Source organism: Pyrgilauda ruficollis, unplaced genomic scaffold (genome assembly GCF_017590135.1).
Source record: "Pyrgilauda ruficollis isolate IOZ18807 unplaced genomic scaffold, ASM1759013v1 scaffold14, whole genome shotgun sequence".
In the NCBI taxonomy this organism is placed as follows: domain Eukaryota; kingdom Metazoa; phylum Chordata; class Aves; order Passeriformes; family Passeridae; genus Pyrgilauda; species Pyrgilauda ruficollis.
In genome coordinates, this window is record NW_024512543.1 from 11311857 (window position 1) to 11338977 (window position 27121).

Below are 27121 nucleotides of genomic sequence, written 5' to 3' on the forward strand. Positions count from 1 at the left end.
TGGCAACCCAGGCAAAATTGACTATCATAAAGGACAGCAGGCTCCACTGAGAGATCCAAGTATTACAAATCAGCTCTGCCACAGGAAGTCCAAAAGAAATACATATATAAAAAAGACAATAGTCACTTCAGAAGTCAAAGTTTTAGAATCCATCAGGAAGGTTAAAATTGCCTATATTTATTTTAAAGGACCACAAAAGAAAAGTATTTGTATTTAAAGAGCAGTCAGAAACAAGGTTTGCCACTTCTGTAGTATCAGACTTTGAATTTTCAGATACTGCTTGGAAAGTTCTGAGAAACTTCAGCACTAGCAAAACATATATGGAGGAAATTCTCAGTTTACAAGATTTTGTTATAACCAAGGTAAAAGCACAGACTTTATTCTTACAGTAAGACAGACCTTTAATAGAGTATGGCAAACACAAAAGAAGCTTAAGGATCATACATCATGGCACAAGATCCTTTAGGTGTGCAAAAGTAAAAATTCACATTTGGACTGGGGACGACTCTTACTTTTAAAAAAATAAGTGAAGACTCTGTGATGCAGCAGAAAACTGAAGCAAATTATGGAAATAAAGCTCTCTGAAGTGAATACAAGTCTATGTATGTATGTAAGGATTATGAAGAGAATGACAGGCACCTCCTATTGTGTGTCATACTGAAATAATCACGAGAGGAGAGTGAATAACACTTATACTTGCTCTCTGGTAATGACTCAGGTCACGATTGGAATTATGTGCTATTTAGGACTACTGATGCACTGATTGCTGGAGAAGCCCATAGAAAACAGTGTGTGGTCCTCCAAACACAAAATCACCAGTTTCCCCACTTTGCCCAGTGCAGCTCCCTCTTCTAATAGGCTTACAGACCCCAACAACGCACACATGGCTGTGATACTGGCCAGCCCACAATTCCACCATTAAGTCCTGCAAGTCCAAATCTCACAGCAAAATGTTTAACCATGATTTCAAGATGATTTAAACTGTAGGATAAAAAGGTGTCATAGTTACATTCCCAATTAAAACACTCACATATAAAAGAGAAGCAAAACATCCCATCCTCTAATTATGTGTTTCTCAGCTACAACTGCCAGTGAATCACATGAGACATGTAGATAAGAGAAGGGAGGACAGTCATGAGAAAGAGGCAACTTCATTATAACCTAAAGGAATACCCTCTCACACAAAAAACGTCTCTCACTTTCCACACCTCCCTAGGCTTGTGATCAGATGTTTGTAATGAAAATGTAACTGAAATTGCACACTGTTCATATATAAAAAATGATTTCTTAGTCTGTAATCTAGCCCTGTTCCTCAGTACTGAATGAACTGTTACACCATACATAAAAGGGGGATCATTAAAAATAATAGAGCACAATATTTCCATGGAATGTATTATTTCTTTTCAAAGAGAAATGGCACTGTGCCATGGTTTGGGAATGGTACTCCCCAGTTCAGTGCCCCACCAAGACTCTCCAAACCACACACCTCTCTTGCTCTCTCTCACTCTTTCCCTTTCCCCTGCCTGCTGCAGGAGGATGGAGAGGAGGAGAATTGGAGGCACAAAAGGCAAAGATCACAAGTTGAGGTAAAAACAACTTACTGCAAACAGCAGTGAGATAAAATGAGCAGTAGTGGCAACATACTAACAACAGGGTACAAGAAAATAAACTATTCACATGGAAAAAAACCCAACAATAGACAATATCAGACAGCTCCTTCCACCAAGTTTTTCCTACCAGAAGGAAGCCTTTCTCCTTAGAAGAGACTCCCTTTCCCTCGAAGTGAGTGAGGTAGTACAGAATAGTAGGGTGGTACAGCCTGCAAAAATTAACCCTCTCCCAGCTGGAACCAGGACACACCATCGTGTTGTTAAATAGCACCTTTCTCTGTATCTTTGCTTCTGAGAAACTGGGAAGCTAATAACATCTCAAGAAGTCCTTTTGCAGCACAAACATTATTGTTGATTTTGTCAGCAGACAGAAGTGTATTTACAAAGGGAATTACTTTCTCTGCGTGCTAATCATCCATTCCCAGTTTCAACACTCAGCGTAGGGTAAATGGGAATCAGTACAGCAGCTGTACAGAGCTAACCAATATTCTTGGCACACCACTTCTAAGTAGTATCAAGTTCAAAAAATAGCAAGTAATACTTGAATGCAGATGGCTTGTTGCATTTGCAATTGGAAGCAGCAGGTAAGGATAATGAGGAGCTGGAAATACAGAATACACTCCTGACAGCAAGAACTGAATGCTTGTCAGTATTAAAACCAATATGACAAATTTTCTAAAATCCACTTATTGGCTAAAATCACAGCATTTTGATGACTCATAAAAAGCCATTTGTACAAACATTCTTTCTCTGTTTTACTGCCTCAATAACAACAACTAAGAATATCTCATGACTAGTGATAATCTGGGTCCAGAATATTAAGCCATATAATGCTCTAACTTCCCAAAACTTCTATGGAGTCCATTTGGAAATATAAAAAGGAAAAATTTTTTCCAGAAGTTTTGCAAGGTAAACAAAGACTGACAAAAAACTGGCAGAAAGCATGTCTAAACACGCTCTGTTGGTACCTGCAGTTGCACAGAATCCCATAGAGCATACTCAATTCTCATACCTGAACTTCTGTACAAGCTCTCATCTGATGCTTTTTCTAGCTGGTCTATAGTAGTTTGCATGAATGCAGCTAATTGAACATTGCTAATGAAACCTAATTAATACTTTTTCTGTTTCTAATAATGAATGGCAGAATTTAGCTGGAGTCTGAAGTTTAAAAAAACTGTCAGAAACAACATCAGGCATATTACATCTACTTATTATCAGAATTCCTTCCATTATGGCTGAGAGAAAAAATCTGTTCAGAGTTCAAAACAAGTGGTTTCTACCCACATTAATGTGTTTATATTGTTCCACAGAATTCCTCTTGTATATAACAAAACAGAACATTTGGTTTTAGGACACAAGGGCCCAGTTTGTTAAGATGGGTTTGATAGGCTAAATTTCCAGATTTCCTAGGAAGTAATATTGCAAAATGTTTGTAATATGCCTTATGGAAAACTAAAATCACCATGAATTAGTTCTCTAGCTAATCAAGGAAAATGGCATTAAGTCCATCATCAAGAAGCCAAATTAATTCAAAACTTAGAGAGAAGTTTAAAAAACCATTCCTACCAGTGCTGACTACCAAAGGCACAGTATGGAAAAAAAAACCAGACCTGTCACTGAAGCTGTTTTTATTAATTTTTTTTTAAGATAACACTTTCTTAAGGGACAGCAATCCAAGGGATACTCACTTTCATTAGCCCCAACAGTTTATATCAATGCTGTCCATTAACAGCATTAAATAGAAATACAAAGATTATTATTTCAGTAGCACCATAAGAAGTTTATAGCAACTTAGCTTCAGGATCCACAACTAAACAAAAAATACACATTCCTTAAAATACACTTTTCATTTTTATAAAACAACTTATGGAATCAATCTACCACACATGATTTGTAGCTTGTTGCATATTTCCTAACAGTAATGAATTTATACATTGTAATATGATTTATGTGGTAGACAAAGTGGTTTCTTCACTTGTCTGAAACAAAGGGTGGTGGAAATTTCTATCACAGACTATTTTCTTGAATTTCAGAACTAGCAATTTAGAAAAACACAAATGAAATGAAAAAAAATATTTGCCTGATGGAAAAAAATCATGATTTCTACAAAATATTCCCAGAAGCAGGCACTTAGACCACAATGTTTATTTTAATTGATCCAGAGTGAGGAGGAAAAAGCTGATTTTTTTCCTGTAATATTTCAAGGCTTTTACTATTTTTATTAATGTTATACACACAGTTATGGGCCTACTGTCATTACTGCTGCATTGATGGGCTTCTTGCATACAATGCATGGCACAGAAAACAAGCAAAACTCAGCCAAAGACACAGAGCAGAGATCATGTCCCTAAACTCATTGAGTACTTAAGATAACAAGCTGATTCTATAATGTTTTAAGGTTCCAGAGTAGAATCATCACTGTATGCGATATTTTCTTTCTGCTATTTCACATTTAAGAGTCTATATTTTTACCATCAAAAACATTGTGTAAACTTCAAACTTTTTGTCTTTGCACAAGACATCTGTGTTTCTCATAGATTCATCTTGTTTCTTTTTACTGATTCTAAAGAAAACACAGAACCATGAGTTCAGACTTCCACAGATAACTCTCAGACATTAAGTTAAAAAAATGATCCTTACAAACTCTTAAGGCTAAGGAAAAAACAATCTTAAAATTACTACTGATATCTAACCCATGTACACACATGTAATTCTCCAATTTTATATTTTTACACACTATTTGGTTGAAAACTTTCCAGTCAAGTGCTTAATTAATCCATTGCCGTCTTACCTGCTTACCTTTTTATCAGCCAACATAACAGAAAATTTCTGTTGTATCAGAGCTGCATCTGCCTGAGAGGTTTAGGTTTGAAAAGAGTTCATTTCCAGACACCTTGCACACCCCCCACACTTGTTACCACTGCACAGCAGTTGAAATCAGCTACAGCCTCTTAGCTGGGATGCTCAGCACTACTGATGGCAGTGACCACCTGTGACTCCATGATCTTACATTTTGTGCAATTTTTAGGGTATTTAATTTTCATTTTGTTTTTCTCCTAAGTCGTGAGCGTCATTACATAAAGACACTATTGCAAATGCTTCGCATATTGTTTTGATAATAATGATATTTTCAGTTATAATAATTTTGTGGTGTTGACGGAGGAAAGAAAGGAAAGGCCACATGTCACTTGTGTGGCACTTGGCCAGCTGCATCCCAGAAAACCTAAGCCCAATTCTCAATTTCGCACACATACTCACTAAGGATGGCAATTTGGATGTTCTTCACCCAGCCCTCCCACTCACCCATGCAAAACAAAACAAAGACATGAAGAGCTGCAATGACAAAAGCCAAGTTCTGCTTCTGTACTGAAACATGTCCCTTATGTGGAAAAGACCAAGAAATAAAGCACTTGATGCTCTAGAAGGTTAAGCACCTCTGCTTTACTACAACCAATTAAAAATGAATAGCCATAAAAGTGCAGATACTACTGTAGGGTAATAAACTAGACTTTATCAGTGACAGTGGTGCACATTACAAACTTCAAACTCATTCCTCGTTCTAATCCATCAGAAACTTCCTGGCTTTAACAGGCTATAAACAGCAGAAGCTTTGAAGTCTGAGGATTAGGATCACTAATAGACAGACTGAACGAGAGACTGGCTGAAGAGCCAAGTGGAATGTCCTGCATGGATCTGGAATAAAACAAGTTCATTTAATCAAACTGACCTCTCTCTAGCCATGGGCCAAGAGATTACAATGACTGTAACAGCAATAAAGGGACAAGGGACACTACAAACAAATAGTTATTCGCTTCAATGCAATGCTTAGGCTAATGCAAGGACAAAACTGCTTATGCTTTCAACTGTGCTCTGAAGTCCACGATTTTAAGCCTACAGGTTGGGCTTTTTTTTACCTAGTTTATGACTTAGGGGTAGTAGAGGCAGAAAAGAATTAAACACACTTGGATTTTCAAGATTAATACGATGATTAAAAATAAAAGGTCATTTTAAAGATCTTCTTGCTTCAACTCTCCTGTACCTCAGAGTCACTTGAAGGAAATGTGGAAACAATTCATTTGGGTTCAGTGATCACATAACTGCATATATCACTATGCTTTTTTGCCTTTAGAAAATAACTGCTCACTGCAGAAATTCCTGTTGCTACCAATTTATACACAACAATTTTTACTCTAAAGGGCTGCAAAACATTTAAAATATTACTAAACTTGAGGTATTTAGCCCAGAAGTAATAAAGAACACTTTTAAAAGCAAGCAATAAAGTTACTCTGCTTCAAACTGCAGCAAGTTGCCAAAATGGCAAATGAGCCAAGTGAATGGCAGCAATAGCTGGGCTCTAAGAAGCTCTTAGGAGATGGTAAATTAGACAAGTGCTCAGGGATTAATTTCTACATTGTATCTTGCTGCTATGCAGAATAACTAACCTTGAAGAGTAGAACAGAACAGCAGTTGAAGCCTCTGGAAAAAGAATTATAAAGTGAGGAGTCCTAACAACAGAATGCGCTACAGAAGACAGAAGAATACGGATTTTTTTTTTTTTTTTTTTTTTTTTTTTTTTTTTTTTTTTTTTTTCGCTACAGAAGACAGAAGAATACAGATTTTTTTTTTTTTTTTTTTTTTTTTTGGCACACATATTCCTAGAAGGAAACATTTCTTTTCCCACAAAATCACCACATTTTCAGATGAGAATGACAGATCCATAAGTACAGCACATAGGAACCAGGCTCATATACAGCTACTATAGCTGCAGTATTTAATCCAGAATGAGGAGGCTTTACTTGCCCAGCACAATGCTCAGGATTTTAGTACTGGTGGTCAGACCTTGAAGAAAGTCACCCTAGGGAACAGTTGAAATAAAATGAGCAGTGTTGGAGAGTCTGTCTAGCACTGGAGAGGATTACCAAAGGCCAAGCCTAGCCAGCTTCCCTTACATGGGGCAAGACCTCCCATTTATTCTATGCTGATTTCCTAACGGCATTCACTAATGTCAGGACGTGTTTCCAGCTGAGGACCAGATTAGGAGCAGCATGGTCTCATGAGGCAGGCAGCCTGGGGATGGGAAAAAAGGGAGTTTGTTGGACACAGAGCAGCCCATGGAGTGTACAATGACATTGCATAGAAGGAGACAGAAACCCATGGGATAGGGATCATTGGTTTGAAAAGGTAGGCAGCAAGCTGTGAGGACTGGGCAGACTGAGACTGAGGTCCTGGCACAAGGGGATACAGTACAGCATTATGCCAGGATGGCAAAGCACACCACAGCTACTGAAAATGAAATAATTGAGAGATTTACAGCACTGAATTCACACTGGAGTAATTAATATACCTTTGAAACCAAACCTCGTTCCAAAAATCTACACATATAAATAACTTGGGAAAATGCCTGTGAATGAGTCCTCATTTTAAAATAACCACATAATAAAAAACACTTTTAAAACCATGCAGATGACACCAGACTCACTCACATAATACAAAGAGCAGCACAGTATACCATATGTGTTGGAAAGAGAAATATTTTAAAGCAGACACTTATGTATTGTCTTACTGGGCAAGCATTAGCATTTTCACAAGATATTCTAGAAGTATGGAGACTCCATTCTGGACACCTGAAATGTCCCAAATTTTCATTTCACCAATCCATCAAAATATTCACTTATTTTATAGCTCCAAGCATTCAAACTACTTTGCTGCTTTGAACCACATTTGCTCTAGAAACAGTCATGTAGCAGCAGTATATACCCTGTGATGAAAGTCTGTCTACAAAGAAATAAAAGCAAGTACTGACAGGTCAAAAATAGGCTTCTCCTTACTACTCCCTCCAAAAATGTTAAGGACAGAAATGTTTCTGCAATACTGTATTTATAACTTTTGATTCAGAAGTTAGCAGCACAACCACTGGTATGCTTTTGTTCTTGTTATCTGCTTTGGCTTCTCTTATTTCACTTTCAAACACTTTGTCACAAAAAATCTAAACTGATTATTTTGAAAGAGCCATTAAAGACTTCTTGAATATAAATTATGTAGAAGAGAGGTCGTTCTCTAACAGGTGTCAATAGACATGCTATGCCCAGTTTCACCTTCCTCCACCACCCCTCCCACGGGTTTTTACCTTCTGGTGGATTCTTATTCTGGTTGTTCCAGACTACCAACAATTTGGATAGACTGGGCACTTTCGACACCTCCGTGATAACTCGGAAAAGGCTCTCCACTCGGTCATAGGTCAGAACCACGGCTGTGAAACCTTGGGACTGAGGTGGGATCAGTGGAAGGAAGAGTGGGTTGCTCACACTGCTCCATTTCTGTGAAGGAAAACAAGAAAACAGCAAAGGATTATGTTTAAGGTAAATTATCACAGTAGGGACTAATTCGTATAGCCAGGCCCTAAACATCAGATTTGTAATTTGCTCAGATCAGGCAGGCTGACTCTCCAATTCTGACTCTGGCAATTTCTCAAAACCTTTATTCCAATCTCTTTCTTATTTCAATTTTCATTTATGTCTAGCAGTAATGTTGCAACCAGATAGTGATTAAGGTAAAAACTAAAGTGGAAGAGGCAGACAGATTTGTGGAGAAGGAAAACCAAGGTGAATTGAGCCCAGCTAGCATGGTTCAATACTCATTTACTAATCATTATTTCAAGACATTTATATTTATAGTCAGGACTCAATAAACAAAAAGAAACTTAATCAGCACTACAATTTCAGAGTGAAAAAGTGTTAACAACAACAAAAACCAAGGAACATAGACTTGGCATAAAATGTGCACCCAAGCAAAAAGGGAAAAAACAGGTGCAAAGAGGAGCAACGTACAAGCTTCCACAAAGTTTGGTCAATGGTGGAAAAATCCCACCTATTACATTAAAAAAAAAAATTTAAAAGACATGAGATACAAAGATGAATTTCAGAGTTATCTGCTCCTTGTGAATTTTAACTAGGGCATCCCTTTTAAGACTTTAAAGCTCTTACTTCAATACACAGCATAGGGAAGCCAGCCCAGATGGCAAGAGACAAGACAGACAACCACATTCCCATTGAATGTGCCAGCCCCCTTTGGAGCTGAGAACATGGGGGAGGAAGCAGTGAAGGGACCATTTGACAAGAATGAAAACACCAGCATTTTAGTCTCAAATTTTCCATTCCAACTGACGTTCCAAGCAGGAGTCGGACAGAGAAGCAAAGGGAAAAACCAAACCCTTTGGGACAAGGTGAAAAGGGGAGTTGGGAAAGCAGAAACTGAGTGATGCTGTTTTGCAAGGAAGTTTTGAATCCTAGCCCATAAAAACTATGAAGACTCATAAGAGGTTAGCAACTGCCAGCAGTTTACAGAAATACTGTGAAATTCTGCAGCAAAACTCATACCATAGGCCTGCTTGTATCAGGAGTAAAGCAAGTTTTACAGACTCAGAGTTACAAGGTCATATTTGTAGGAAGTAAACTTTAAAATTTTCTGTTCCTCTATTTAGTCTTTGGTTAACTTTATACACCCAACAATCACATTCCTAGTGTTTAATGGTTAGACATCTCTAACTACAATGACTTCAAGGATGAGGAGGATAAAGAGCCTGTTTACTGTTCACATCACAACATTTTGGTAAAGGAGAAAAAAATATGATGTGAATATGATTTCCTTCTATGAACAAATCAAAACTGAAGAGGGGATAAATATGTGAGGCAGAAAAGTTAAGCAGAGCATTGGCACACTCTTTCTTCCAGGATGGTCTAAGAGTATGTTCCAGGCAAGGACCAGTCAGTAGGAGTAGGATGTTTTGAAAAGACAGACTGGCCTTCAGCTACACACACTTTATCAGGCCTGGTAAAAGCAGCATTCATCTTAAATTGTTTGTGAGGATCCTAATGGAAAACACAAAGTTCTAGTTTTTACCCAAGAGGAATAATAGGATAATGTAGAAACAGTAACAGTACAATATGGAACTTTGGTTCTTGAAAGGGACATGGCTACCTGTGAAAGCACACTCAGTAATTCAGAAAATATACATCCATTACTTCAGCAACTGATATGTGCAGAGAAAAATCTGCTTTCAGATTATTATATTTTCTAAAATTAAAGCTTTTGTACATACTTTGCTAGTTGTACAAGATGACTAGTGGCAGATGGGGACAGCCCTCTGATTTTGCTGTAGCTTCAATAATTCCTACAGCAAATCACAATCTAAATGTTACCAGAGCACAGTCCAACTTATTAAAGCATTACTACAGACTTGTTTCCACACAACCCCCAACCCAAGACTGTTATTATCTGAATGACCCCAGTAATGTCAAGCAGCTTCTTAACACAACTCTCAGAAACCTCTTTTCATTAATACTTGAAACAGAGGTTTAACATCATAATCAGACTGTCAAGAAAATATTATGTTTCTGTCCTACAAGAAGAAATAACTGGTAGAGCCATCTGCAGACAATGTTCTATTTATTATTTACGGGTGAGAATTGCTTACCTAGATTGATGGCTCCCATTTGAAGTTTTTCTAGACACATTTTCTCTCTGTCCACAGCACTTCCTAACAAACTGCTTGCTCTAATATATTTTGAAAAGAATTATTCCTTTTCCATAATCTAAGACTATTTTAGTTACTTACAGAAAGAAATATGCACATGTGTGCAAGCACATGCATACGTACCTAAACTGGTCATGAACTTCTCTTATAAACTTACGCTTTAGGTACATTCCTTAAATCCCAACTTCTACTACTTTCAGAAAGGCATGAGAATTCTCCCCTGCTGTTCATAACTTAGGAAAATAAGGCAACTTTAAAGTAGGCTTTGCTTCTGCACATACTAAAGGATGATGGCGGGAGGGAAAAGCCTGTAGACACACACTAATGGATGGGAGAACCATGCCTCTCATTTGAGAAAAACATTTCAAAAAGGCAATTAAGCATCTCTCAAGTGCCATTAAGAGCCAACCCCCTGCTGCCTGCCTGAAGAGTGTGTCTACAGTCTGAGACCTATTGACCCCACTTTCTGCAGGAAATCAGGCAAATTCAAGCGTCCATAATTTGCTAAAGTCTTCCAGATTTCTGCTTGAGAAAAGCAAACCATACAGGCAATTAATACAACAGCAAGCTAATTAAATCTCCATTATGGCAGCAAAGCATGAAATGGCTAATGACATAGGGATGGGTTCTCCCAGTCACTGCTCAAGCAACCAAGTGATGAAGGCACATTTGCTCTATTCCCATCTTTATTAACATTCTTGACGGAAATTCACAGGAACTTTCACTCTCAGAGAGGAGAAAAACAGCAACAGTAGATTGATCATCCATCACCTTTCTTTGACAAAGTGCTGACACTCAGCTATAGATAAGACAGCCCTTCACTATCACCCTCCCAGCTAATATCATTAGAAGAGCCAGGATAATTAATCCAAGATTAATAGGTTACTTGCTGTGAATCATTTTTATGGGCAAAAAGGATCAAATTGAAATGTTAGTTTCCTAAGAGTAATTTCATGTCACTTAAGTCTCACAGTCTCAGTTGTCTGACAGCTCTTTGCAGTTCATATGAAAATCCAAAGTACTGGAATTTGAGTGACAGTGAGAGCTTGGGAATAGCCTGAAGCTGGAAGAGGGGAGAAGTCAGGAATGGTTCTGTATATGCATAAGATTCAGACTGCTGCAGCTGTCCTGTGCTTGCTTTCTTCAAGTGTGCATGTGTGATAATGCCTTAGAAACAAGGCACCTTCTTTTACTATAGCTCAATCAAATGTTTTCCTCCCTTTTGGTCATCAAAAACAACTTGATGTTACTTTAGGAAAAATAAATACATTAAGGATGATGCATCAAGGGAACTGAATTCTCATTATGTGGGAGGCTTCAGGCTGGATTTGATGTAGAGTCTTCAGGTTCAACTTAACAGGGAAGTTTATAACAGACCTTTCTTAGCAGGGTGCAGAAGGGAGATAGGTGGGAGCTTCACGACATCAATGAACACACACAACTGGACTGAGAAATGGACAATCTCAATATTTAAGTTCTATGGAGCCTCAAAGATACTGGTAAAGCATCAGAGGTAATGAAGACTCGGTCCTGTCCCAAAACTTCTTAACTGGTTGTTCACTATTGAAAGAGACTTGAAGAAAGGTACAGTAGACACATTATAAACTACATCACAGAATGGTCTCTGGGAAAACAAGGCTGTGTAAGATGTTCCGTATCAAATAAGAATCAAGAATTTCCCAGGTATCATTTAGTGGGAAAACTCAGCAACAGCACTTAAGAAAAATAAAATTTCACTGCTCCCATGAACAAGACAGTTAGCATTCCCATCTATTTTATTTTCAACACTTAGCCTGCTTGTTGTAAACTATCTATTACTGAAACCACATGGTCTGAACAACAATTCACTGTCTTTTAAAAACGCAGAGGTAAGGACAGCAGTGTGCTGAACTTAGTAGCTGAGCAGTCCTATACATCTAAGCAAAACAGAGATATATCCCCTGCCACTGTGATTAAGGCTTTTTCAGCTGGGTTGTTCTTAAAATCAATCTAACCTCAACATGGTTTCAATTATGAATTACCAGACCAAAAAAAAGCCTTGATTTATTCTATTTTTCTCCAATTATTTATGGTAAGTTTCTATTCAATACTTTGAGAAAGTATTTCATCATGCTTCCCATCCTCAAGTGGTCACAGGGCAAACCCAAAGGAATTAACCCTCCCTACTTGTCCAGAGCCAACCAAAGTGCTTACACTCAATAGAATTACAAACGAAGATGCAGTGGCCATCATTTCATGTTTTAATGAAGATCTTAAACCCTCCTCACATAAAAAATTAGTCACAAGACAGACAGAAACTTCTATCTAGAGGAGAATAATCCACTGTGTAAGAAAAGTATCCTAACTCTGGGCAGGTAAATTAAAGAACCAACTGTTAAATCATGTTTCACACTCACATAAAAATACCAATGTTTCCATCTGAATACATGTGGGATATTCAACCCATATATATGTCCATAATACCAACATCAAAAAAAAAATCAATAAACTGAAATTTATTTAATATTTTAAAAAAACCTGTCTTCTAATATAATAAATAAAGCAAGATGTGATCCAGCTGATTGAAACCATCACACAAGTAGCTGGAAAATACAACAGACACAGAAATCTAATATTGTCCAATGAAAAAAAATACCAGATATGCACTGCCCAGAAAAGTGCTAGCTTGTTCTCATTTACAGGTAGATAAAAAAGCGTATGCTAATATTTGCTTAATATTTTGGAGAAGACAAATGGTACTAGGAGGAAAGCACAGTTATAACAATAGCATTATCTGTAGACTGGGGACTATAAAATATTAGTCAAAGAAGTTAGGAATAGTTTAATTTTTTAATAAGTGTCAAGTTCCTAGTAACCAGCAGGACCCACAAAGTATTCTTATGTATTAGGCTTTGCTAAATGAATGGCATTCTGGGCACTAAGACAATTCTGCTATTTTAGCTTACACCAAATGATGGTGCTGTTTTCTGCCTCACTGGAAGAAATGAAATCTGGTATGTTTATTGTTCACATACTGATATTCTCAAGTGATTATTAAGCTCTGGTCTGTATCATCCAAGGTCAGAGCTCAAAAGCAGCCCCTGACAAAAAAAAACCATCTAATGTTTCATAGGTCTACATTATAAACAGGCTTGAAAGAATTTCAACAAAAGCAGCTGAAGAATTCTGAAAAAAAACTGTCTTACTCATTTTTCAGAAACCATACATATTAATGAGGTATAAGGCAAAGAGGAGAATTTAAACAATCTACAATGAAGCATAAGTGAGGAAGTAATTTTCCTCTATTAGAGCATAACAAAGTACTTAATTGAAGGTAACAGATCACATCTCAAGCCCAAGTCATTCTTTCTAATCCAGCCCAAACTGGTACCCATCAGAATGCACACCAAAGAATCACTCATTTTCTGGCTTACTTGGACGTAACTGATTGCCTCTGCCTAATGGATAATTGTTGGGCCAAAAAATACAAGATATTAAACTTCCATGCCTGCATCAAAAGACTGTCTGAGACATAAAGGTCTCAAGTAGTCCAGCAATGAATTTCAGGCCCCAAAAGTATAATTTGCTCCTCTTCATTAAAAGGAGGAAATATGTCATAATGCATTTTTATTCAAAATATTATTCCGTAACATATTAGCATGTTATATGCTACTAGTCTTCCATTTCCTCAATAGGACAGTGAATAAGTAGAAAAATAATCCACTTTATTACTTTTTTTTTTGCTTGAGAAAGGCCAACAGTCTTCAGTCAACCCACAAAAAACACATAAAACTGCTTGGATCACTTCCCCTGTGCAATGCACTAAGCATGGAGTTAACTGTGTATGCACTTATCTTCTGCATACTCCCTGCATACTTACTTCTGTATACTCCCTCCTGGAAAAACACCCTCCTGTACCACTGCTGGATCAACACTCAGGTGAAGATACTCAGACAACAGTCTTACTAATATTTTGAGCCAATATAAGTCAAACAAATGCCAAGAAAAGCAGCCTTCAAGCCACCCAGTCCCTCCCTTGCCCACACCCCCACTCTTTCTTTTTTTCTCTTGCCTGCTAAGTTTTATATAAGGAACATTATTTTGGCTAATTCACGACAAGTGAAATAGAAATATCAAAAAAAAGGCTGCACATGAAAGAGGAAACTGTGACCCAACGGTAGAAGAGTGCAGGATTGCTTCTTTGGGTAGGAATCTAATTCTGGAAGCAAACACATGAAGCTACAATACTTCAACAAAATGCAACGTGTAATGTGCACCTTGGAGAGTTACAAGCCATTCTAATTGTCAAAGTAGAAATAATGGCTATAACTGCTTTGTCTAACACCTGAAGCAGTTGTAACAATTGAACAGCCCAACAATTAGTAACCAGGACATTTTACCACACTTTTTCTCTTACTTCCCAGGATTCTGTAACCTACTAAGCAAAATCAATCACTATAAGCACACACAAAAAACCCCCCACCTTAAACCAAAGAAGAGGGCAGGTAAGAAACCATGGCCAAGAGTTCTTTCTAAGTATCCTTCTCTGCATAATGATCTTGCACAGCAGCTGTTCTTTCTGTTAGATAGGTAAAATTGTCCTACCAAGTAAATTCACAAATCCCTTAAAGCTGGCATTTTCCTGTATAGATGTTCCACAGGCAAGTCTGTGCTCTCATTTTCAAAATCTCACTATTCATAGCACAGCAATCTCAGCTATATGAACCACCTTGTACTAATTAAAGTAATTTCTAATTACTAGAAATTAATTAATTTAAGGGCTAATTTCAGTAAGCCCTTAAAACAATGACTGCACCTCTGCACCTCTTGTTAACGTGCCTACATCTTCTACACATTTTCTGCACCTTTGTTTTCCTACTGAAACCACACAACGGAAACAAAAGAGTTCAGAAGAGCATTGCACTTAATCCCTACTGACCACAACACCACATGGAACAACAAGCAGAGCTAAAGGAACTGGCTGCATTCAGCTGAGCTTGAAGGCAGAATACACATGGCAAGTTCTGGAGGTTAGTTCTGGCCAGTAACATAAGAATTTATGACAATTACTCACAATTTTCACTGTGGTATTAATGTTAACTCACAGGTACTTGTTTTAACAATTAGCTATATCCTAGTCCCGAGACTCACCTGCACTAATTGTCTTTAAAAGATTCAGTCAAGGAGTTTATTTAGAGAAGAATACAGCAATTTTCTTGTAAACAAAAAGGACATTAGTTACTTTGCCTTCTCATCAAAGTTAAAGGATACAGTTGCCATTTTCTGCTACCTCAAATGTACATATTTAAGTCTTTCGGACTATAATGTTTCATCCAGGCTGACTAGAAATTGTAACAGTGCTAAGAGTGGATATTAGGCAGGACCTAGATGAGACACAGGCTCAAGCAGATTATTACTGCTTAGCAAGCAGACAACTTCGAAACTCTGACTAGTGCATTAAAAAAAAAACGTATAGGAGAAAATCCAGGAGATGTTTTTAAGTTCCTTTTAAAGACTGAGTAATCCTTAGAGCATTTTCTTCATTTCACTAAGCGTGTTTAAAGGTGCTTGGCTCTGCTACCATAATTGTAAAGGTGTTAAGATATTCCAATTCCCTTCTTGTGGAGTGCACGCTTGTGCAGATTAATTTCTTCCTTAAATACTGACCAGGGCCACATTTCCTCCCCGAGAAGAGGAGATTATTAATGCCTTTGGCTCAGCAATGGAAACAGAACTTCTGAAGCACAGCAATGAGCTTCTGACTCTTCATCAGCAACTGTTCACACTCCATGGGTCTGAAGAGTTTAAAGTAAAACCCGCTTTACTCCTACCCAGTACTCCTACCCAGCTTTCTTTCTCTACACTATCATAAAGCAAGACAGTTAACAAGTTTGGTTTTATTAGTAAAACAAAACTATTTTTTATATTTTGACACAGAGAAAATTAACTGATTATGAGTGAAAACCATCTACAGGCTTTTATATAGTAAAAAATCAGAACCAGCTGCTTGGTGCAGGAGGTTAATTAATACTGCACTTTTTCTTAACAGAAGTGAGTTCAACCAGTGAAACTTTAAATTAAACCAAGAACAGGCAAAAAAAAATCCAGTAGAACTTTGATCATCAGTTTCTGTGTAAGAGAAATTGCTAAGAAATAACATAGAGAAAATTGTAGGCATAAGAATAATTAGCTATTTCAACAGAATTATATGAATGATCCCTGCAGATTTTTTGAGATCTTCAGAATTTCCACTATTTTCCTTGCATCATATAGACTGTGTCCAAATCTATGCAGTGCTTCAAACTCTCCCTGAATTAAATAGAAATAAAGAAAAATGTATGTGTGTATGTGCATCAAGGAAAAAGAAATAAATAAATATACAAACAAGGAAGCAATTTAATGTGTGCAATAGCAAAAGTTAAAAGTTCTCATCTTAGTGCCGGGACATAAAACAAACTGCTAGTTATTTTGCCAGTTGCCATAAAATATATTACCTTCATCTGTGCAAGTTACCAGCACAAACCATATACACACAAATTCAGACACAGAATTATTACCAAGTTTCATAGCACATACCTTTTATACAAGGAAAAAAACCAAACAACCCAAAACCACAATTTGTTTTATGAGTAAATCAAACAAATTTACTCACCACAGCTGGGGGATCATTCCATTCTTCATAAGAAATGGCAGCATATGGGTAAATTCTATCATTGATAATCTGAAGAGTAGCGAGAGCAATTGCTTTCATCGATCGAAAATATGCTTCCCAGAACCACCTTGCCTGTAAAGAGAATAAAATTCATTTTCACACTGCACAGATCCAGCGCTTAATAACCAATTTTGGCTTGCCATGCACAATCTGTTCCACACAGTCTACATGTCAGGTGGAAATTAAATTAGGAGGCATGTTTATTGTAGATAGAGTATTTCCATAAAGCCTCAAGGCTTCAAACTCAACTCCACCCCTTAAAAGGACTCACAGCCAACAAAAAGAAGCAGCAGCACTATTTTGCAAGAGATTAAACAGAATGAAAATATTTGAAGGAATCAAGTATTTTCACACTTAGATCATATGTTTTCATCCTGAAAAATGTAAAAAGCTGTTTGACTATAGAACAAAATAAATTACTGTTATACTCAATTTTTTCTAAGGCAAAGGAAATCACAGTGCAGTTAAATAGTCAAATAAAAGCATTCTGCCTGAAAGCTAGAACTTAAAAATCACATTTTAACATCAATATTAGAGACACTTAATCAGACAGAGAATTTCAGTATTCACAAACCCTACCAGACTAACAGCTTACAAGAAACCTAATATTATTTATACAAGTAAAGGATTATGATTTTCACACAGAAGTACATGTCAATTTATTACAGTCGTTAATCCAGGCCAATTTCCAGCACAGTGTAAAACTGCTGAAATGAAGCATGAGATTGTTATACACAGGTGCTCTGAATTTCTCAGATAAGTTGTTCCAAAACTAAGATCCCATGCAAGTTTTCATCTTGTCCCAGTTTCTGTGTAAGACAGAAATTACAGAAGAAAAGCAGGGGTTTGGAAATGAAAATGCTGACTTGTCTGGCTCTCTTTTAAGAGATATAAACATACTTTTTCAATCCCTAGAACTATCAAATGATCCTGTAGGTCCCTATCCAACCCAAAAGGAAACACGCTTAACCAAACCATGTAGTTCAAGAGTTCTGGCCCAAAAGATATGATTTTTTTCAACCTTACTTTTCTTCAGGAAACAGCAGCACATTGAACTTTCCAGAAATTAATTTTATTTGCAATCTCCCTATGGTTAATTATCAGCTATAAGAGTATGTGTTTGCTTCTAGGAGGTAGACCAATTAAAACAAATGCACTTTGTCATTAATTGGAAGCTTTAGAAGTTTTCAGAGTCAGGATACAGCTGAAGACAATACACAAATTTGGACAAATGCTATTTTACTCTTGATACAGAATTCTTAAACAGCAAAAAGGCTCTAGAGAATTTAAATAACATGCTATGAAAATACTAAATAATATTATTTACCTTATCTAGTTACTGTATTATTTACCTTATTTAATTACTGAAGGAATACCAAGTTACTGGAGGTACAGATCTTAGGATGAACCAAAAGTAACTCTGAAGGTCAGTACTTTTTAACAGAAGACACACAGTGATTCCTGCATTTACACTTCCTTTTGATATTCCTAGACTAAATAACAGTATAGAGGAATGATTATAAGCACAGACTTGCTGATTTTCATGTTTATGCTACCCTGTACTTTACCCTGAGTGTAAGCTATGGGGTTTAGAACTACAGCCTTGTTGCTGAACCACCAGCCCTAAAACTCTGCGAGAAAAAAAAAAAAATCTGTAAAAGATTCTGCAGAATATTTGTTACAAAATTTATTTATATACAAAATCCATGTTACAATTTAAAAAGCAAACTAGGAAAGAGATCCTTGCTCTCTGAAGTGCTACATTTACTGTGCAAACAGCTGTAACTGTGACTATTTCAGGCTATTTCAAAATTTTACTGCAGAGTGATGGGTATGCCCAAAATGACACTACTCTGGGGCTTGTCACCCAGAGAGAGTGCAAACCAACTTCAGTTTAGAATGGAACCACTTCCCTCTCCTTATTTCTCCTCCTGATAGGACTTAACAGCTGGATAACAGGCTGATTACCAAGAACACAGAACAAAATTACTACCACATTCAAGTGTAAAAGCAGAAGAATTACATAAACGGGTAAGAATAAATAAAAAGACAATAAAGCAAACACCACATACTAAGCAAAAGCGTTAGTATTTCTTTCCCCATGTCCTATTTCTTAAGAAAAATATATTATCAAAACAGCAAACTATCTAAAAAGAAAACCAGAAGCAGGTTAAGAATTAAAATAGACCACAACAGCTAACTTCTCTGTTCAAGTATGCTAAATAGAAAGGATTCCAAATTTTATTTTCATGATAGACAACAGTTTAGAACAATTGCTGTAAGCAACACTAAGTGGGAAGGAGAAACTGTTTTATGTAGCCTTTTAACATACAACTTTATAAGCAATTAAGTAACTATTAACAGTGTGAAATAGAGGATTATGTATTCCATTGTCATTAAATGACAGCATTCCTACAATGTTCTAAGACTGCTTATTAATACCGTAATATCTATTATTATCTAGCTTCATAAAAATCAAAGATGGTTTTCTTCCTTCAGCAAAACTAGGATATATCTGATCTAGTTTCTCTTTGCTTAAAGAATGCTTGTAATATCAGGGAAGATAACACCTTTATACCAGAAGCAAATCTGGAGAAGAGGGCAGAGGGAATTTATGTTTTCTAGACTAATATTTATGTAATTAATTTTTTGTAAAGAGCCATAAAATGTTCCCACAGTTGGTTGTAATATTTTTGGAGTTGTGTTTCTTTAAGGCAAAACTCAAAACCTTCTAAGGGGATTTGAAGTCCCCAAACAGATGTTTCAGGGTCTCATTACTTCCTCCCCACCTTGTTTGCTTTTATAAAGCAGAACTGATTAACATGGGTTGCTAGTGTCTGCTGCTCCACATGCTGAGTTACTAAATATTTTGGGAAAGTTTTCTACTGGGAAGATGTACGTTGATTCCATTTGAAATATATTTTCTACTCTGCTCGGTGAGGTTGAAAAGCTTATGTTGGAATGTAAGATACAGAGAGGAGAGAAATCCCATTAATACATTTATGATACAGGAAAGAGTAACAACAACAAAAGGAAAAGGTTTCTGTTCCAGACTCCTATGCCAACTTTCTTATTACTCTTATGTAGCTTTAATGAGCTCTCTGTTCTTCTTTTCCATATCTATAAATCCAGGAAACTCAAGAGTAACTTTAATACACTAAGCAATGTTTTTAAGGCATGGTAATTGTAGTGCACTAATTAGAGCTACCTGAACACCTTTCAGGATCTTGAAATAAACAATCCTTAAGTCCAGACCTTGGCTTTCACATAGAATTGATTATACACAGACTACAACTATGATGAAGTCAGACTCCTCCTTTCAACTTGAACTGAAATTAGCTTCTAGTACTCTAGAAGCCTGCTTGATGAGGTTTCCAGAGTTTTCTAAGGAAACACAGTATGTAGACCACAGAGTTGCAGAGAAAGCTAACTTTGTATACACCTAAATATTGCTTAGGCCATGGGCAACCTACGTGGTTAACAGAGATCAAACATCTACTTTGTACTTTGTTTGCCAAGACAACACAGATCAATGTACATTAACCTGTATGGCTTACAAGGAACTGAAAACAGAAAGAAGAAATACAATTTCTCTTCTCCTTCTAAATTTCTGGATAAATAGAAAATCTAGGATAGATCCAAAAGGAAAGCATTACTTTGGAAAAGTTTTACCAATGCTCTGAAGAGTCAAATCTAGCATACTGTATAACTTGACTGACAATGAGAAATACATTATATTATTGGGTTGCCCAATGGGTTGGAAGTGACTGGAAGTTCTCATTACACAATAGATTGCCCACGAAATTAGTTCATCTGAATTCAATTTCTGCAGTAAATTTAACAAAGCCATGACAACTTCATTATGGAAGCCAAAGACTGAAGGAATTGGAGACCAAATTCTCTCCTCTCACCAAGCAGTGAGCACTGCAGACTGAGTTCACAAACATGGGCATGCCAGTAAGTAGTTCTAAGTTGTAGCCCTTCCTTTCTTCCTTCCTCCTGCCCCACTTCCAACTGCTGCACCCTCATTAGACCAGCCATGAAAACCCACCACTCTCTGTGAAGGCCAAAATTTCTTAACATAATGCAGTGTTATCAGTTTATCTCTACAAATATACATGCACACCTTGAGAAAGACTAGCAATATCTGCAAGACAGATGTTCCTTAAACCAAGCAAGAAAGCATCCAAGCCAAAGTTCAATTCCACTTGATTTCAGGTCCAGGATTTAGTTCAGTTGGACCACAAAGAAACTAAACTGACAATATTCAGTACATACCAGCACAGGCAAGAGCTTGGGAAGGGAGCATTTGCACTTATTTTCGTTCCAGACAACAGGCAGCAGCATGCAGCAACAGGGCAGCCTACTCATAGAAAGCAACATTTATTTAGGTAAGGTGTTATTTTCCTTAGAAATAAACACACTTGGGGGCCTAGCATCTCTTTATACACTCTTTACAAGCCAACACTGCATCAGGTTACAGAGTCCATTCATATAATGTTTATAAGTTCTAGCGTTAATGCCATTAATGGTGCTCTGCTGTGGAGTGCAAGACAGATCAATGTAAATCTTTCGACTGGTTTGTGACAAGAAAACCCACTGGGCACAAGGTAAGGACTACCTTCTTTAACATTTAGATCAAGGGGAAAACAGTCCATGAAAGGAACTTTCTAGCCTTCTGTCTTTTCACAGCCCACGATTTGGTGGCAGTCCGTAAAAGTAGCAAGAGGGGAAAAAAAAATTCGCAAAAGAGTAGTAAAATTTAACTGCCCATAAACCAGAACTTTTCTCAACTTTTAGGTCAGGCGCCATGATGCTGTGAGATTCTGCCCCACTGCAGCAGTTGAGTGTTTCCAAAATGCCTTGAAAGAGTTTACAAGACCTTGAAATACAACCATTTTCACACCACCTATGGTGACTCTACTTAAATGCTTTCCCTTCTTAATGGCTCTTGGCGTTCCTGGTTTTTACTCCCAGCTGGATTAGAGAAGTCTATGCAAGCAAAAGAGTGTGGCCTACCTGCTGCAACAGCACTGGCCTGGAAACTTGGAGATCTTACTTTTAATCCTGGTTCTGTCACTTATTTATAAATAAAAGTTAGACATTTGTTAGATTTCTTGCTTTTACTTCAGCCTCTCAGCAGTATGTGTAATATTGACCTCAAAGAGATGTTGTGAGACTTAACCATTCTAAACATTTCAAATTTTGGGATGGATAGAAGAATAGAAAAAAATCCCAATAACTTTATCTTTTCATTTGCAAATAAAAACTTTAATAAAATATTTAGCTAAGTAACTGAAGCAACTGACTGCAGTAACTCTTTCCTAAAATGTACCTTCAACAGGGATACAAAAGATATTACAGTAAATATCTACAGCTCAGCTGTGCATCTGATAGCTCTGGACATGGAAGTGCATCCACAAGGCCTGCTCAAGTTATATGCCCTACTGTAATATAATCAAACATTTTCAAAGTTACTGAGACACAGCACATTATTTCCCATTGAAACTACTCAGATGGGTCCCAGACAACCTCTCCTCCCCCCAAACTATTGCCATTGGGCAACAGGATTAAATGGGCTACTGAGGTTCAAGATAAATTGAATTTTTGTAGGTTTGCCCTGTACTCAAGATGCATATGAATGTAGCTGATGTTATATAATAGTCAGATAGCAAACCTGAGCTCTCAAGAGCTCTACTACTGACCTCCCCTGGTAAAAGGGGACTGAAGAGAAGGTAAGTTACTCTTTCGGAGCAATATGTATTTTAGAAAACGTTTCCCAAGATAAATTTGGGGTTTAGACTGAGGAACTTATAGCCCCAAATTCCCACATTTTTCTGCTTATAAATTGTAATCTGCACCCTCTTTCTGTACTGTTTCATTATTCCTGCATCTGGTTCCCTGTTCTAACAACTTCCTTGCTGATCACACATACTACTTTTAGTATGCAGTTCTCCAGCAAAGATGGTACTAGCTTGTGTCAGCTAAAACCAGTGACATGTTTAGGTTTTTTACACAGGCTTACAAGAAAGCCTCAGAAAACTTTATACTATTAAGAACTAAACAGTATTTTGTTGTTTTTAGAAAATGGTAAGATTTTAGGATTAAAAAAGAATGCTTGATTGGTTTAGGACCCTTGGTGATATCACTCAATCGCATTCAACACACCTAAGGCTGGCTGGCCCACTCTCTCTGTAATCAGTAGAGGAAAAAATAGGGTGATTCAGACACAAATTTGGACCTCTGGTACCTTAAAATAACTTCCAATAAATCCATTCTTCTCTTAATAATGGATCATGAGAGGATAAAATAAGTGACTAGCTGTAGGTCATGGTCCTTCTTCCCCTTAAAGCTCTGCTTTCAATAGTGACCTGAAGTAGTCTCATTTTTCCCAGAGAGGCATGAAGATTTGAAATGCAAATCTAGGCTTCACAAATCTAGGTTACATTTTTCAAAAACAACTCATGTGTTTCAGCCTATGAATAACAGTAAGAGAACTGTGCTCTGAAAAGTTTTCTCTCTTTTGGGGTGCCAGTACAATTACCTGAAACTGGAGGTAAACTCTTTAGAAATTGCAGTCTGAAAGCAAAAATTAGTTTCTTGACCCCATACATAGACTATGAAGAAATTTTAAAAGCTAATCCTTCAAAGCAATTAAATACTGGCAAAATCATGCTAACTTGCCTAAACCTGAAAAGTTTTCTGATTTTTATGTTTTTATAGAATATCAGATTAAAAGCATCTTTCAAATTCAATCTAAACTGGCTGTTGCATCTGTTTCTCACTGCAGACCTATCCAAAAAATGCAGTAGTGCAGGCAGTACATAAAGAGCGCTCAGAGTAACAGCATGTCACCTCTAAAGCTAGAAAATGGAGATAAGCAAGGAATTGAAGTTTTGGAGGCCCATGATCACTTCAAATAAAGACTAATCCATAATTCAGCATGGGAGTGATCTGAACCTCAAACCAGAGGTACCTCTGGAAAGGAAAAAAGAGGAATGAGCAGTAGACCAATGCAGGGCACGCACTGTTGTTTCCAGTTAACTAAGGTGTGCTCCTAATGTAATCTGACATCATTATTTTAACATTATTTCTGAACTTTCATTCCATGTTACTGAGTTATGCACAATTCTCAAGAAAAGCCCTGAGAGTACTCAATTAATCTATTTAACTTATACAAATTATATGAGTGGCCTATAGAGGAATATTCCTTAATTATAAGACACTTCAGCAGTATGAGCAAACAAAACAATAATTTGTATCACTACAGTCAAATATTTTAAGAAAGAGATTCTAGACAGACATTTGATGGTGCTGGTTTTTATTGTAATTCAGCTTCAAAAACAGTATCTTCAAAAGTGAAGCAGTAAGTTGATTTAATTCTTTGTCTCAATATTCTCTGCTGCAGTAATTTCAGCTATGAAACAAGTACATTTGCCTCCTTCAGATACAACAGAGAGTGAAAACTGAATCTTTCCATTATCCAAATTTCTTTTTTTCCTTTTTCTTTTTGAAGCTGCCAATTCATAAGGGGACAGAGGTCAGAGTTCGAAATGCTAATCTTACCCTTCAGATAGCAGCCACTTGGGAATAACTCACTTCTACTCACTCTCAGTTTTATTGCTGGAGACTACTTGCTGACTCTTAGAAAAGTTAAAAGAAAATGTTAGTGCAAGCTCAGATATTAAAACTTAGCCTCTTGCACTGCAGCCCTCCTCAGATGCTCCTCTTCGGTGCTTTGAAAAGAATCACATAAATTGCAGTAATCCACACATACAATACATACTGTGCATATACAAGAATGGTTCTTAGAAGCTTATCTGTTAACGTTAACATTTTCACCCTTGCTTCCACACTTTCACATAACTTTGGGAGTTTGAGAGAGTTTTTGATTTGTTTTAGGGGTGGCGGGTTTTGGAGGTTTTCTTGCTTTGGTGTTTCTAAGGTTTTCATCGTGTCCTGAAGAGCATTCTTCTGCTTATATACATGACACAAAAGAAGGTACTTTCAATAAAAGAGTTCTCATTCTCTCTCATTAAATGGCAAATTTTTTTATAGTTTTGAAATCCTGCATTACCTTTACCCTTAAAATACAGATTTCCACTATTCCTTGTCCTAGTAATAGCAACTTAATTCTAAAAATAGCAAGAACACAAGACTTGAATAGATAAAAATATCACTTAGCACTGGCGCTCTCCCTTTCCTCCATATATTTCTGCACCTCAAACTTGCTTCTTTGATTAATGAATATATCAACTTAACAACTCTGTTGCAGAAGGCAACATTGCACCAGCCAGGAAACCTGACTTACTGTCCTGGCACCCTACAAATCCACGGTCAAAATACTTTTCAGTCATGGAGCCAACAAACAGATACCAGCACTATGAGCAGCAAGGAACCCTCCCCATTCTCAGCTGTGGCTGGGAATACTGTTACAAAATATGGAGACAGAGCCAGCAAAGAAACCAGCAGGATACGAGGAAAAAACAACAAAACCTAAAAAAACCCCACAACCAAACAAAACCCCAAAGTTTCCTGCAGCATTTACAGCTTTTAAAACATGTGATATTAAAATATTATTATCATTGTCTGAATTCCCTTTGCTCCCAAAGAGCTTTCAGTTTGCCTTCCTATTTACAAGCAAATGGCATGTGTTGACACCATAGAAATAACACAGATGAAAAAGAGAAATAAATACTACTCTAGCTTCCAGATAAGCCATTATCTCTATATAGTCATCAATAATGATGTAAAGACACAAAAAATAGCCCACTCTCTTCCCTTCAGTTTCCAGGATTTTGCATGGCTCTCTAATTACCCAAATTTCACCAGGCCATTACTGTAAAGGAAGTGGCAGGCACACCTAACCTGGGGAATAGTCAAAATACTTGAACCTGTATCATCCTTATTATGATGTTTGTTCTCAACACACTCAACATAAAACCAGACCTACAGTGAGCTAGAACTGTGCTATCACTGATTCAACAGCAGTCAGGAAAATAACAGAAAACAAATATATATGTATGTAATTGCAGGGAACATTCAACTACTGCACGCCCAGAAGATTGGGGGTGGGAAGATGTTTTATCCACATTTCTTGACAAGTGATGGACAGCTCCTGAAACTGAAAGCAGTAGGTTTCTAGTCCTAGGGGTATTGCCTTCAAATATGTCTATGTTCTCAGGGTAGATCAGTTTTCCCTGCTGCAGGCATCCTGCTGAGAGGTGAGGTCCCAAGCAAAACACAGGAATCTGACTGCAAGTCTTTGAGGTGGCAGGAGCCAAGGGAGGTTCAAAGACAAGGCTGGCTGGTGGGCAGCACCTCTGAGTACTGCTGAGGTTAGAGGTTAGTAAAGCAGGAGCCACTGGCCAATAAAACAGTGTTTGGAGAGCCCACCCTATAGATAAATTGGGGATCTGTTTACACCTTTCCCAGCTTTCTGAGTTACACACACTGATGCTTCCCCACTGTGATCTTGTCCTGTGTCCACCAGCATCTCCCTTCCTTGGCAGCTGCCCTGCTCTCTGCTGGTTGGCTTTATAGCATAGCTAAAGGATGCTTGGAAACTTTTAATCAGCATCCAGCATCAAAAATAAATAAATAAAAGCACAACTGCTTTTATTTGTGTCAACTGCTGCAATAAGATCTGGCTTGTTTGAGATTTCCCATGACTGCTGTACTAATGCTGGGAGAATAGAAGCTTAAATTCCCTTGATTAGAGAAGCTAAACACAAGGCAAGCCCAGTGCCAATCACACACATGAAAGGACAGCTTTTTGAAGGATGAAAAAAAAATCTAGGTAAGGTTACCACCATATTATAGCTGTCAAAAATCAGCACATACCTCAGTTTCAGAGCTTAAGCTCTATACCAGGAAGAACTTGCCCTTTTGATGAAGGCATGCTTTGCTCAGTTTCCTGTAAGCTATACAGTTCTGTTTTATATAAGCACAAACATAGCACACATACCCCCATACACACAGTTCTCAACACTGGACAACTTTAACCACAGACACAACTGCCAGCGCTGCTTGAATACAAATACATCTTACTGACTTCTCTGAGGATAAAAGCTGAACCATGGCAGTCATGAGGTTTTTTCCGTATCTACTGGAAAAATTCCATTTAGGACATGGCACTGCTTTCTTCCTCCACATCTTAAAAATAACTGATCTTAGCTTGAGCTATATAAAAATACCCCATCCTTCATGGCTCAAACTGCACATCATGGCTATCTGATGAAATGGGGAAGGTGAATATTAACTGAAGGTTGTGATAATATTATCTGG

At 37.3% G+C, this 27121-nt stretch overlaps 1 protein-coding gene across 2 annotated transcripts in view; it reads right to left on the minus strand.

The window, feature by feature from the left end:
• Positions 1 to 27121, minus strand: part of EXT2 (exostosin glycosyltransferase 2) — a 72900-nt gene that overhangs the window by 22581 nt on the left and 23198 nt on the right. For both annotated transcript variants that reach the window (XM_041460035.1, XM_041460034.1), the window contains 2 exons: positions 16775 to 16906; positions 7738 to 7927 (listed from right to left, as the gene is read on the minus strand). In XM_041460035.1, the coding sequence (XP_041315969.1) occupies positions 7738 to 7927; positions 16775 to 16906 (322 nt within the window). The remainder of the gene's footprint in view (positions 1 to 7737; positions 7928 to 16774; positions 16907 to 27121) is intronic.